The sequence below is a fragment of the Sarcophilus harrisii genome, chromosome 3, assembly GCF_902635505.1.
Source record: "Sarcophilus harrisii chromosome 3, mSarHar1.11, whole genome shotgun sequence".
NCBI classification, from domain to species: domain Eukaryota; kingdom Metazoa; phylum Chordata; class Mammalia; order Dasyuromorphia; family Dasyuridae; genus Sarcophilus; species Sarcophilus harrisii.
In genome coordinates, this window is record NC_045428.1 from 329,498,834 (window position 1) to 329,513,504 (window position 14,671).

The window sequence follows — 14,671 nt, forward strand, 5'->3', positions numbered from 1 at the left end:
CTTCAGAGGCTAATTGTACACTATTTCAGAATCCGATTCTTTTTGTACAGCAAAATAACTGTTTGGACATGTATACTTATTGTGTATTTAATTTATACTTTAACATATTTAACATGTATTGGTCAAACTGACATCTAGGGGATGGGGGAAAGAAGGGGAAAAATTAGAACAAAAGGTTTGGCAATTGTCAATGCTGTAAAATTACCCATGCATATAACTTGTAAATTAAAAAAAAATTTTTTTCAGTATTGACAAATGTGGGAAATGTTCTTGGAAAACACCAAAACATCTGGACCAGTTAATTCACAATTCCATTCATAAGGCATTTATGGGCCTGTTTTCCCAAAAACCCTTGTCATTTGTCTTTTGTGTCAACTTTTGAGATCTGATGAGTTTTAATCATTCTGGAAACAATTTAGAACTATGCTCAAAAAAGTCACTCAAATGTGTATATTCTTTGTTCCAGTCCTAGGCCTATACCCCAAAGAGTTCAAAGAAAGAGAGGGGAAAAGACATATACAAAAATTATGGGAGCTATTTTTTGAAGTAACAAATAACATTCACTTACCGTTGGACTCAACATTAGCTTCCTTGAGACCAGGCTCAATAGCAGCCATATTGATTTCCTCAGGAGCCAAAGATATTCCCAGGGTTCCAGGAATTTCCATTACCTCCTCATCAGCTGTTTCTAATAGCTCTGTGTTGTCTAGTAAATCAGTCAGAGGCAAGCTGCAATGATAGCAAGGAGATAATTTGATGTGCCACTACTGACCAGGAACAAGAAATTTCTCTTTCAAAAAGTTTTTAAAACACTAATATTAACAAATATTTGTTGTTTGTCAGGGTACAGAAGGTATTTTAACCTTGTTACCATCTTGTTTTAAAAAGGGCACATGATTAAAAAACTACGAATTCTAGATTGAATACTTTCTAAGCATAAGACTTTTAACCCAAAATGAATTTGGTAGCATTTTTCTAGTTACTTCTCTTTTGAAAATGTTGTTATTGCAGAATAAAACTTAATTCAGAAAGCACCTAACTCTTGAATTACAAATTCAACAACATTTGTGATTAAAAAAAACTAAAGAAAGTACCATCAAAATGTGGATTCACCTGAGACACTGTTAACGCATCTATGAATTGATTTAACCATTCTGGAAGGCAATTGGCAATGAGGTTAAGAAATTAACAAAAATAACTACCATTTGATCTAGAGATGCCACAGCTGGGCATGTGTCATGGAAGAGATAGAAGACAGAAAGATCCCATAGACACCCCAATACTCATAGCAACACTTTTTGTGGTAAACTAAGTAGATGTCTATTCATGGGAAGGTGGTTTAACAAAACTCCAGAATGTTATTTTAGTATAACAAATTATATCTAGTTTAGCATAACTAACTAGATTAGCATAATCAAATTTTTAAAAATCTAGATAAGTTTAAGACTTATATGAAATGATGCAGAATGAAGTAAACAATATCATGAAAATAATATTTATAATGTAAACCTCTTGAATGACCCTTTTCTCCCCTTTGATGCTGCTATCACACTAGTTGCAGACCCTCATAATTTCTCATCTATATTACTGAATAAGCCTGCTGGTGAGTCTGCCTGCTTCAAGTCTTTCCCCATTCTAATCTGTCCTCAGTTTAGCCACTAAAGTGATTTTCTTAAAACTTTGATCCAAACATGTTACCTTCACCTTTACCCCACTACTTCTTCCAAGAACAAACACAAAATGTTATTTGACATTCAAAATCCTTCAAAACCTAGCTTCCCTTTGCCTTTCCAGATTTCTTATATCCTGCTCCCCAACTCTTTAATTCAATGACACTGGCCTTGAGGCTATTCCATGAATAGGACACTCCATCTCTTGGTTCTGGGCATTTTCTCTGACTAGAATGCTCTTCCTCCTCAACTCTGATAATTGATCTCCGTAGCTTCCTTTAAGTCTCAACTAAAATCCCACTTTCTACCAGAGTCTTCCCCAACCCCTCTCAATTCCAGAGCTTTCCCTCTTTTAATTATTTCCTTTTTTATCTTGCTTTTGATATTATCTGCTTGCATGTGGACTCCCCTGCTTCTTGAGGTCAGGGATTGTCTTTTGCCTTTTTATATCCACAGTGCTTTATAGTATGTGGCACATAGTAGGTGCTTAATAAATGATTACTGGCTGTTTGAAATAGAAATAGCAGGGAGGGAGGGAAGAAAGGAGGGAGGGAGAGGAAATTGAGTGGGGAGAGAGGGAGGGAAAAGGAGAGAGAAGAAAAGAGAGTGAGAAATACAAAATGCTATATAATCATAATGATTAGATACAAATAGTTCAGAAAATGTATACCCCACTCCAACCTCCTTTGCAAAAGTTGAGAACTATGGTATGGAATACTACATATAATGTCAGACACCATGTTTGCTTTTGTTTTGCTGAATTGCTTTTTTCTCTCCTTTTTAAAACTGTTATAGAAATGGCTCAGAAGAAAGAAGAGATCAAGTATATGTGAAAATGAAGCTGATTTCAAAACAAGCTATCATTAAAAGAAAAAAAAAAAAAAAACAACCAGAAACTTTTTCCCACCCCAAAGGTATTTTAGGAGAAAAGATTAGACTCATGATTGTTCAAAGGGAGTATAGTGGAAAAGAGCACTGGATTGTAAGTAAAAAAAAAAAAAAAGAAAACATCCATCCCAGTGTTGTGTCCTTCAATATTTAGCTTCAAGGTCTTGCAGAAGTTTTTTAATGATTTTGAGAGAGCTGGACTAGATGACCTCTAGGGTCTCTTCAACTCAAAATCTCACAACTCAGATCACCTTGTCAAATAATTTTCAGGCCCCGATTAGCAATGTAATTCTATCATATCCCAAACCTTTGAAGAGTAGGACTTTGAATGTTGGCTGAAGGCTATACTAAAGGGGCAAAAGATCTGACAACTTATTTTACTCACTTCTTTTCTAGCCCAAGAATAATTCTGGTGCAATCTATTCACAAGCTTTAAAGTCCCAGAGGAACCCAAGAGGAAAGCAGAGATATGGAAATAGCTGAGCAGAAAAGAGAAGAAAGGGATCTGAAGCAGAAAGTCAAATGTGAACTTTCATGGAATAAAAAAAAAAAAGGACCCAACTACTTCATTGATATTGATAACTATAGTGACTGCTCTGAAGATCTATCAGATAAAGCTAAAAGTTCTCAAAATCAACATCCATTCTAGCTTTACCATATAATCCCATCTTTTGGATTCTGGATCAGGCAATGACCCATCTGGAAAACTCCTATACTGTATATTCAGTTTCATTATTCAACTAAAAGATCTTTGAGCTAAATACTGAGGTTAACTTCTGTGGTATTTCAACCTTCTTTTACAGACTTCTTCAATGCCTGTATCATTCAAAGAGTATCTATATATATATATATATATATATATATAAGAAAATACCACTCTTAGTGCTATTTACATGATCGGTAAAACTGCTTTAAGCCACAAGAACAATACACAAAAATAAGTTAAAACTTCAAAAATGTCTCTGATTTCATCACCATAGGTACTTTGCTCTACACAGAGATAGAGATAGCTTCTGCTTAGTCATGAATGGATTGCTATTTTGTGTACTAGCCCAGCACAAAGACCAGAAAGCCCCAATTTAGGAATTAAAAATGGAAATAGGACTAAAAAGAAAACAAATAGTGAGTTCAAGAAATACATTTCACTCAATGAATAGAAGAGAAAGGGGAAATTAGAAGGGAGAGCAGATTGAGGGATTAGTCCTATGCAAAACACTATAACTAAGAACACATAAAAATATTTATAGCTCTTTTTGAGATGGCAAAGAATAGGAATTTGAGGGGATCTACGCAAATTGGGAAACGGCTAAATAAACCATAGTATATAAATGTGATGGAATACTATGGAATATGAATATGTACTATAAGATGAAAGGAATGGTTTCTGAGAAACCTGGTTAGAGTTGTATGAAATTAGGCAGTGAAGTCAACAAAAGCAAGAGAAAAATTTCTATGACAGTAACACAACCTTGGAAGAATTAGGAATTATTGGAAGAATTTCTGAGCAGTGTAATGACCACCTGTGACTTCAGAAAACTAATGATGGAACCTAACATTCACCTCCTTATAAAAAGGATTCAGAATGAGAGATATTTGGGAGTGGGAGGGAGCAACCATCTAACGTAGAAATTTCTTTTGCTTGACTATACATATTTGTATATTTTGTTTTTCTTTCATTCTCAACAAGAAATGAGAGGAGAGAAAGTAGATTTTTGCTCACTAAATAAACTAATTTTAAAAAATAGTAAAAAAAAAAAAAAAAAAAATATCTTGGAATACAATATTCCTAAAGAAAAGTATAGGGGTGCAACCAAGAATAACTTTCCACATAAAGCTATCATGCTACTAAGCATTATCCTTTTAAAAAAAAAATGGAATCTTAAGATGTTTAAGCCCTTCTAAAGAAATTATCAGAGCCAAATAGGAACTTTGAAAACAAATAAAGAAATCCAGAGAAACCTAGAACAGGAAATTTATTTGAACAAATGGTAGGAATATGGGATGAACAAATACTATCTAATAGGGGAGAAAAAACAAATGTCCTTTCAGAACCAAGAGAAAAAAATTATGCAATAACAACACCATAAAGGAAAACTGACTTAAGAACTCTATTTGGACAATAAGCATTTATTAAGCTCTTACTATGTGCCAGACACTGAATTAAGCCATGGGAAAACACAGGAAAGGCAAATGATAATTCCTGTTTTTAAGAAGCTCAGTCTAAGAGACACAACATGAAAATAACTATATACAAGCAATGACCAATCATATTTCCAAAGGACCTGAATTGAAGTATATCCTTTATAATAGGAGAAAGGTGACAGACTCAAGGTACATGAGATATATATTTCTGGATATGGCCATATTGTGCGGATTGGGTCTTTTCCCTGTTTTTAATGGGTAAGGGTCATATTCTTCCATTAAATTGTGAGGTCCTTGAAAGCAGAAATCAGTTTTACCTTTTTTTTTGTCCCCAGACCTTAACATAGTACCTGGAACATAGCAGGTATTTAATAAGTGCTTGTTGACTGACACCCCTATTCCCCCCCCAAAAAAAAAAAATTAGAATCATCAAAACACTTTTGAAAATGTAGACTGTTTGCAAAGCAACAGATTGAATTTATATCTTTTTATTTTTTTTTTAAAGTAAGCAATATGGAAGAGAGCTATTCATGGGTTCTTATGCAATTCTTTTTGTATGTATGAAAATGCTCTATCTGGTGTTTTAATTCAAAACAAAAACTACTAAGAATTAAATAAGTTACTTGTTAAGATTTGGAATCAACTAGTTTGGGTGCAGAAGTGTAGACATACCAATAGTTTGATGGGTAGAAATACTGCTTCTACAAAGGGAAGCTATTTTCAAAATAGCTTCAAGTAAAAGATTTTTGACTTTGCTTTACCTGAGAAGATACCTGGATGCTAATGAATGTCTAATTCTATTTCAACCCCTCTAATTCTTAACTCCACCTGAATATGGAAATCTTCTAACTCTCTATCCCGATTTTCCTTTTCTAGTAAGCATAGTAGTGATAAATGTGAGAAACATTTTATTTTCTCTTCTGGTATCTCATCAAGTACCATGGATTCAGTTATCACCTCTAAGTAGAAGACTCCCAAAACAATTTATATCCACACACAATCTGTCTCAAACTGGAATCCCAATCCGTCTCTTAAACTGGAATCCCCAAGTCAAATGCCTGCTGTTTACCAACAATTGGATAACCCACAGGCATTACGAACTCAACATACCCAGATTAGAATTTTTATCTTCTTTCTGTTAATACTTTCGCTTACCTTGTTATTGTTGGTTTTGCATATACAGATTCATCCCGGACTCAAAAGAGTGGACAATGGATTCCTTTTGGACTATTTTTAGGACTTATGGACATGTATAATGTTGTATATGAAAAATTGTTTACCTCAAAGCTTACAGGAATCATTGGATTCCTGGCACATGAACTAATGGACAATGTGTAAATGTGTAAAATGTCATGTTAATTCATGTTGTTTGTTACATTACTACTAGCCTGTGTTATATTGCTATGTACTTATGTAACTATGTGTAATGCCTACTATATTGATGGATTTATGTACACCTTATTTCAAGTGAGCCCCTTTAGAAACCCGCTAATCTGATTTGATTTTCTATTGGTATTTTCATCTCTATCCCATATAGCCAATTATTTTCCAAGGTTAGTTGATTCTATCTACACAAAATCTCTCAAATTCATTCCTTCTATCTACTCATAAAATCCCCCATTATTTCTCATCTGGATTATTTTAATAAATCAATTGCTCTCATTGCTTCTAATCTCTCCTCTTCAAACTATAAGGTCTCTTTCCCTCAAGGAGTTTACATTCTGTTGTGGTGATATAGCACATATTCTCTTACATAAAAATAATTTTTTTTATAAATATAATAAATATAAATATAATAAAATTGTTTTATTAAACAAAAATACCTTTTGCCCAAACAGATATGAGAAAAGAGCTGAAACTACTAAGTAGAAAGTAATAAATTACAATAACTCCCATATAACCCTACAAAAGTAATCCACTAAAATTGCAAAAAGCATGACAGTCCTGATCAAGAAGTTAAGTCATCAGTCATTTTCCCAACTCAAGTCAACACAGGAAGATAGATGGTCTGGAGACATTGGGAAATATTGAACTTTCCAGAAAAGTTCCTGTGAGGAGCCTTCCAGTGTAAGTATTGCTCTGGCAATGGCCTACTCACACCTCCCCATTGTTCTGTACGATTTTTTGCTTTAAAAAGCAATAACTCTTAATTCTTTAGCTATTGTGATATTCTATGACTCAGAAGCACATAGCATTATTAGAGGAATATTGGTGTTAAAAAACTTAAATCAAAAACCTCAACTTGCCAAGTAAAATCTAATCATTCTCTTTGTCTTCTTTGATTCTGAGCTTTGTTTATTATTTATCTTCAACAAGTAAATATAATGATAGTCCAGTTCCACAATCTATCCATTCAATTGTATAGTACGGTCTGATTGAAAGGCAGTTCCCAATCCACTTTTTTGGTTTTTTTCCTCTTGTGTAGATGGTTAGGCTGAAATTGTGACTGCAAATATTTAGAAAGCTCAATTTTTGAAGAGGTCTTGATGCAAATATTCACAACCAAGTGCATCTGCATAACTTCACTATCTGCAGGGAAGCCCTCTTCCATTCATAATATCAGTCAAGACAATTGCAAAAAAAAAGTTTCTGAGATGATATTAATATAAACTTACTAAGTGACTTAACATGAGAAATTTACAGAGAATTCCAAGATGCAAAGTAAACTTCTTGAGAACAGTGGATGTTTTCAATTTGTCTTTTTATCTCTATTACAAGTGCTTTGGAAATTTTTGCTCAATATCAATTTAATTCAACTCAGTTTATAAGCATATAGTATTGATGCAATTAAAATGATGGTACCACTAAAAAAATCAGGTAAATCTGAATTAAGATTATTGGCTCCAGGGAGTTAAGATTTTTTCAATCAGCAATTGTATAAGTAATTTATTAGATAGTAAATGCTTTCAATCAGGACTATCATTTTTCACATTTCTTTCCATAGCTCCTAAGCACAATATAAGGGACAGCTATGATCCTGGATGACAAAAGCCAAGATCCAAACTATGGCAGAGCAAAAGGAGAAGCCAATTCTAAGTTAAAACAGGATGTCATAAGGTATTTCACATGAAACATAGTAAACAAAATAACAGGGCAGCTAGGTGGCACAATGAACAGAATGCTAGTCTGGAGTCTGGAAGATTCATCTTCCCCAGTTAAAATCTGGCCTGAAACACTAGCTATGTGACCTGGAGCAAGTCCCATTTACATCAGTTCCTCATTTGTGAAATGAGCTGGAGAAAGAAATGGCAAACCACTCCAGTATCTCTGCCAAAAAAAAATTTAAAATGGGATTATGAAGAATAGGACATAAAAAACAAACCATACATAAGGATCTTTATAGTTGCATATTGACTTAATATTGAAGTGTAATCCTGTTTTATTTTATTTTTGTTTGTTAAATATTACTTTTTAATCTGGTTTGGCCCACTCTGGACCCTGGGGTATATATTTGACAAATATGTTGGGGGAAAAAAAAGGATCAGATCAAGAAAGAAATGGGAACATAAGGTAGAAGTTGTAAGAAAGAATTTGTCTTGAAATGAGAACCATTATTACAATTAAATATATCCCTATATGCAATAGAATACTTTAGGATGTAGTGTTCCCATTCATTGTACAGATTTATGTAGGGGATAAAGGTCCTTTCTAACTTTTTAACATTATATAATTTTTATATACTCTCAAGCATCATTATCACTGGGTGAGGTATATCATAAGGCAGACAGTGGGTATATCAAACTTAAATATCCCAATCAATCTAAATATATTGCATGAACCTCTGATTTAACTTTTTTGAACCAGGATTATAGCTATTTCAAATAAATGTAAGAAGAGAATCTTGAATATATTCTTTTTTCTTCCCCCCCCACCTCAAAATGGTGGAAGAGAAACCCCCAAAAGGCAGGTAAAAAAATGAGATTAAAGGAATGGCTGTTTAAATTAATAAACCTTATTTGTCTAATGATTATAACCATTTCCAAAACACTGAAAGAACTATTTCAATCTAGTAAGAGATTTTGTTTTTTTAATTTGGGAAGAAATTGTTTAGTTTTATTTTTTTTAAGTTCCTAAGGAAACCTTTTGAGATTCATTTAAATCAGCAGTAAGTGGATGATCACAGAAGAATAGGGGGAAAAATATCTCTGCATAAGTTATTTTCAAGGAGATTTTGTACAAATTACATTTTACCACTCAGGAAGAATATTTTGACATCATTCCTATCTCAACACAGAGGTAGCAGACTAAAAGGCTAGGAGGAGGCAAACATTCTGATTGTTTTGATCTGTTTTTGCTTAATAACAATAATTTGTTGTAACAGTAAATGTTGTAACAGTTCTTTTTGAGATAGGAGAGTCACTGAAAGGTGACAATGAAATAAGGACAAGAACTTTAATTAAAAAAAAAAAAAAAAACCCAGGGGACAGAACAAAATAAAATGTTTAGTTGTACCAATTATGTTACCAGAATTAGGGCTGAGAATATTTCTAAATAGCAAAAGAATGTTATCTTTAGGCTAAGATTCAATATTATATTTTAAAAAACAAAAATTTGTTGTGATGTTTGGTCTTTACTCAAGGACAAAAGGTTGTGGTGTAGCATCTGCTTGGATGCTACCAAAAGAGAAAACACACAAAAAGATTTTTATTTTTTCATGTTGTTTTAAAGAAGTTAGGTGTCAAAAATTTGTTTCACCCTGAGAAATTCCTTGCTTTCACACTTAGCTCTGAAAAAAGCTGTTCTCATAAAAAAGGAGGGCAGCTTTGACACTTCTGAATTTATTAAACAACTTTTTTTAAAAAAAGCAAGCTGTACATAATGCATTCCATTTCATATGCAATTTCCTTTTTTTCTTAATACAGCACAAGTTCAGAACAAAAAAAAAAGAAGAAAGCATTAATTCTTATCTTTGCTAATATAAAGTGTCAGCATTGATAAAGAAACAAAATGTAGAAAGATCATTCTAATAGCCACCCCTAAAACCTAGAAGTACAGCTTCTAGTTAGCCAGCCATTGGTCAGACTAGTGACCTCACGAAGGAGCATATAACAACTCTTTCAAAAAAAAAAGTAAAGTTATTAGCTTTGGCTAATATACACACTATTTTTCATTTAAAGGAAAAAACAAAGTCATTACTCACTAAAAACGGCAGGAAACTCCTTTTACTTCTGGGAAGCCTGAAAGTCTTAATACTTCTCTTTATATGTATGATCCTTTTTGTCTATCCTGTTATCAACACTTAGTAATAACTTTTAACTCCTTTTCTCTACCACAATGAAATATATTTTAATTGTATCGTCACATACAGGATTCCAGAAATTACCAGCTATATTTCCAATCTGAGTTGAGAGTCTTCCTTAGGCAACCTGGTGGACCCATAGAACTCATTATATGAATATAGAATTTAGTGCAGAAACCTATTTGTTAAGCCTCACTATGGAAAAGAAATCTCCAAGCCTCTGCTGGGATTACTACACACCAATATGCCTAGCTGCAAATACGAAGAGAATGGAAAGAAATATGATAGGAATGAAAGGAATCACCTACTATGTGCCAGTCATTGTATAAATATCTCATTCAACCAGCTTCTTAAAAAGCTTGAAAAAGCTATTATACACTTTTGTATTAATACTAACAAGACTTGGCTTTCACATTAGACAGAAGCTAATTGATAGCTAAGTCCAACTCCCTCATTTCCCAACAGATTACTTTTAATATTAATTTAATTAGTATTAATTAATTAGTATTTATAGAATGATCCAAGTTTTCAAAGCATTTTCCTCATAACCCTGGAAAATGATTAGTACAAATGTATTATTTGGAAACTAAGGACCAAGGGAGTTAGGACTACAAGACAAGTCTATTGGACAAGTTCAGGACTTCCCAAGTCACCAAGTAAATAGATGGGTAATAATCACATTTTACAAATGAGTTAATACAAATGGTAGCCAGTTCAAAGAAAAGTTCATCAGTGATGGAACTGGAGTCTAACTTTGACATTAGTTTAAAGATATCCACAGTTCTATAATCCAATTCATTTTAAAGAGAGTGAACAGAATAGCTGGTTCACTAATATTATTTCACATGACAACCTGTTCCAAGTCACAAAGTAAATTCAAGTTAAACATTTATTAAATGTCTAATATGTGCAAAACATTAAGAGTAAAAATGTATTGGGTAAAAAAAAAAAAATTAAGTCATTGCATTTTTAGGAATTTACAGCAAAATTGGAGGTTGCTATCAGATACAGGGAGAACAAAATGATACAATGTGATAAGGGAGAAGAAGAGGTCTAGACAAAACAGTGTAAAACATCACACAGGAAAGAACTTAGTGCACAGAAAACTTCATGGAGGAGTTGGTGCTGGAAATGGGTCTTACTACATTTAATGATCAGGGAGAACTCCAGGCATGAAGAATAGTTTGTGTGAATACATGGAGGTAAGAAAGGGCAGGATATACTGGAATTTTTTGCAAAAACATGTAGCATATGAAGAAAATTATGGATAGAAAAGTAAGTTAGAATCAAATTGTGAAGAGGCTTGAAATGTCAGGTTAAGAAATTTTCATTTTGTCTTATAATGAATGGGATTGACTCTGAAGATATCTGTTTAAAGAATATGCATTTAAGATTCTGTGCTAGAAGTTGGCTAAGAGATAGGAATATAAAGACAAAAATGGCAAAGTCCCTGCTCTCCAGGGCTTTGAATTGCATAAGAGAAGACAACTCACAAAAGTACAACTAGGATAAATAGGGAGGGAGGGCACTAGTAGCTCAGGAGAGTTCATGGAGGAAGCACAGGGGAATAATAAATGAAAAACATTTGCACTCAGCCAGAATACAGGAAAAGGATTAAGCTCTAACAAGGCTAGATAACTAGGTTGAAGGTAGTGATCTATTTATAATCCAAAAAAAGGGAGCAGCAGAGGTTCATTAGCTGGACTATGAACCCATGGATAAATTTCATAGAATCCATGAATAAGAATGGAAAATAAAATACTTATTTTTATATAGAGGTTCATAATATCCTAATATGCCAGAGAAGTCTAGGACACAAATTGGTTAAGAACCTCTTTACTCATGAAACAATAGGAAGCCACAGTAATTTATGGAGTTGGGGATTTATCAGAGCTTAACTAAGAAAATTATTCTGGTAGACCTATGCATGATGAATTGGAGTGGAGATAGGAAGGTTAGTAAGCTATTACAATACACGAAACACAAGTGAATAGAGCACTGGACTTAGAATCTGGAAGACTCATCTTCATGAATTCAAAGCGACCTCAGATATTAGCTCTGTGAGGCTGGGCAAATCACTTAACCTTATTTGCCTCAGGTTGCCATCTGAAAAATGAGCTGAAAATGGAATGGCAAACAACTTTGTCAAGAAAACTTCCAAAGGGGTTACAATATCAAGACTCATATCTAAAGCAACTTAGCAAAAATTGCAATACTGAGCCAGAACAAAAGTGATAAGGGACTGAAATAGGAAAGTGCTGTGTGGACAGAAAAGGACAATTTTCAGAGATTTTGAGAAAATAGCAACATTTGGCAACTGACTGGATAGGTGGGATGAGAAGAATATAGGATGACATCAAGGTTTGCCAACCTGTATGAAAAAAAAAAGATGATGATATACTCCAAAGAACTAAGGCAACTTCTACCCAGTTTATTGGCCATGATGAAAATAATTCTTTAAAAATTAGAATTGGGCAAGGCAGTGAAGCTAAGAGACCAAGAAATAACAAAACAAAATATAAAGAATGAAAAAAAAGAACAGAATGTGAAACATCTTAGAAGAAAAACAACAGATCTGGAGAATATATCAAGAAGTGAAAATATAAGAATAATTGGACTACCTGAAAATTATGACAACCCCCCCCCAAAAAAGGAATGGACATAATAATGCAAGAAATAATTCAATAAAATTGTCTTTCAATAATAGGAGGGGAAAGTAGAAATAGAAAAAACCCACTGATCACCACCTGAAAGAGATCCTTTGTGGAAAATACAATGAGATATTGCCAAATTTTGAAACCCCCAGATCAAAAAGAAATTTTTGCAAAAAATAAGGGGAAAAAAAACAATTCAAATATACTGGAGCTACAATCAGAATTGTACAGGACTTAGCAGTAGTCAAAATAAAAGATCGCAGATCCTGGAATCGTATATATTCATAGTCAAAAGAACTAGGCCTGTGGCCAAAAATATATCCAGCAAAATTATCCATAATATTGAACAAAAAATAAAATGGACATTCAATGAACTTTCAGATTTTCAAGACCAAACCCGAACTTAATAGAAAATTTAACATATACGGGCCAATACCAAAGATTAATTTCAAGGATCTTAACATGGATAAATGTTTGCTTTTTACATTGAAATTGTAAACATTTAATACTGACATTAGCAACTGAGTAGCTCAGAAGAAAGATTGGAGCAGAGTTAAGATAAAAATAACTATCATAAAAATGAGCTGGACAGAAAGAAAACAGAGGCATTAGATGGGGGAGAAGGGCTCATGGTTCTGAAAACCGACTCACATCAGGAATAGGTTAAATAGGCATACATATATATCATGAAGAGTATTGGCACTCTCCAAAATCTATAAAGAAATAAAGGGGGGATGGATAGGGAAAGGAAAGAGGATAAGGTAGAATACAGAAGGGTATGAAGATTTAAAGCAGTAGGACAAATTGTATAGATTAATGGGCAAGGGATAAAGGACATAGAGGGGTACAGAGAGGCATGTAAATTAATAGAAAAGGAATAAAGGGGGTGGGAGAAGTAGTGTAAGATAAGGTCAAGATTCAGAAAGGCGATTAGATTAATGGGAATGGGCTCAAGTGGAAAGGAAAGGGTGGGAAACATCCATGGGTGTATAGAAGGGATTATAGTAAGGCAAGTTAAGGAGCAGAAATAAAGGAGTACAAGAGTTAGGGATAGAAAATAAAAAGATATACAGAAACAGCACAAGGATCAGGAATAGAATTTACTAGGGGGGAAAAAAGGGCTAGTAATGATTGATCTTAGACATCTACATTTTTTGTTAGCCATGTTAATGTTTTAGATGCCGTTTATGGATAAATGCAAAATGCATATATATGTGTAAGTATATGTGGATATGCATGTCTATCTCTAAACATGTATGTATATATGTGTATACAGACATAGATATCTGTGCTTAACTGTAACCTGCTTGGGGAAAGTAGGTGGGAAGAAAAAAGAATAAAGTGCTCAGTAGAGATCAAAAGAATTACCTGGAAGCAAAGAAATGATGGACACTCATGAATATAATTACTTCTATTATTTATTTTGAATCCTCCCTGATGTTCAGCTGAGCACATGCCATTTTTTTGTTTTGTTTATTTTTCTTTTCTCTTTTCTATTGTTTTTCTCATTTTGCATTTAGTTTAATAAGTAAACAGATGAATGAATAAATAAATGCAGTGGATGGTTCTACTCTATTTTAAGGTAAATATTCCCTTTTAAAAACACATTCAAAGCCAACTTCGTTAAAATGAGATCCTTCATGGCTGCTGAATTTATGAGTATCTTTTCAAATTTCTGTGTGATAAAAGGGTGGTTTTATTCTTTGCTCTCAGAACCATAATCTTTACAACTTATGTATTACTTCTCTAAGTGCACATAGGATCTTCTTGAACTGGTTCCCTGATTTCATAAAAGAGGGAGTCTAAACTAAGTATCAAGAAAATTACTTTAGCAGCTGAATAAAGAATAAAATTGCAACATGGCAAACCAAAGAAAATACCAATTGAGAGGCTATTACAATACTATATATATAATTTCATTTTATTTCTATTTGCAATAGTATAACCAAAAAGTTATGACAGCCCGAAACAGGATGGTGGCAGTAATAATACATAGTAGAAAACAGAGAGACTTGTACAACTGACTAGCTTTGGCAAGTGATTAGAATAAGAAGAAATATTTCAAAGCTAAAACTCAG

General features: G+C 33.4%; 1 protein-coding gene across 1 annotated transcript in view; it reads right to left on the reverse strand.

Annotated features, from left to right (window-relative positions):
* Nucleotides 1-14,671, reverse strand: part of EPB41L5 (erythrocyte membrane protein band 4.1 like 5) — a 127,398-nt gene that overhangs the window by 22,607 nt on the left and 90,120 nt on the right. Inside the window, exon 17 of the mRNA XM_031959944.1 lies at nt 569-729. Coding sequence (XP_031815804.1) covers nt 569-729 — 161 coding nt within the window. The remainder of the gene's footprint in view (nt 1-568; nt 730-14,671) is intronic.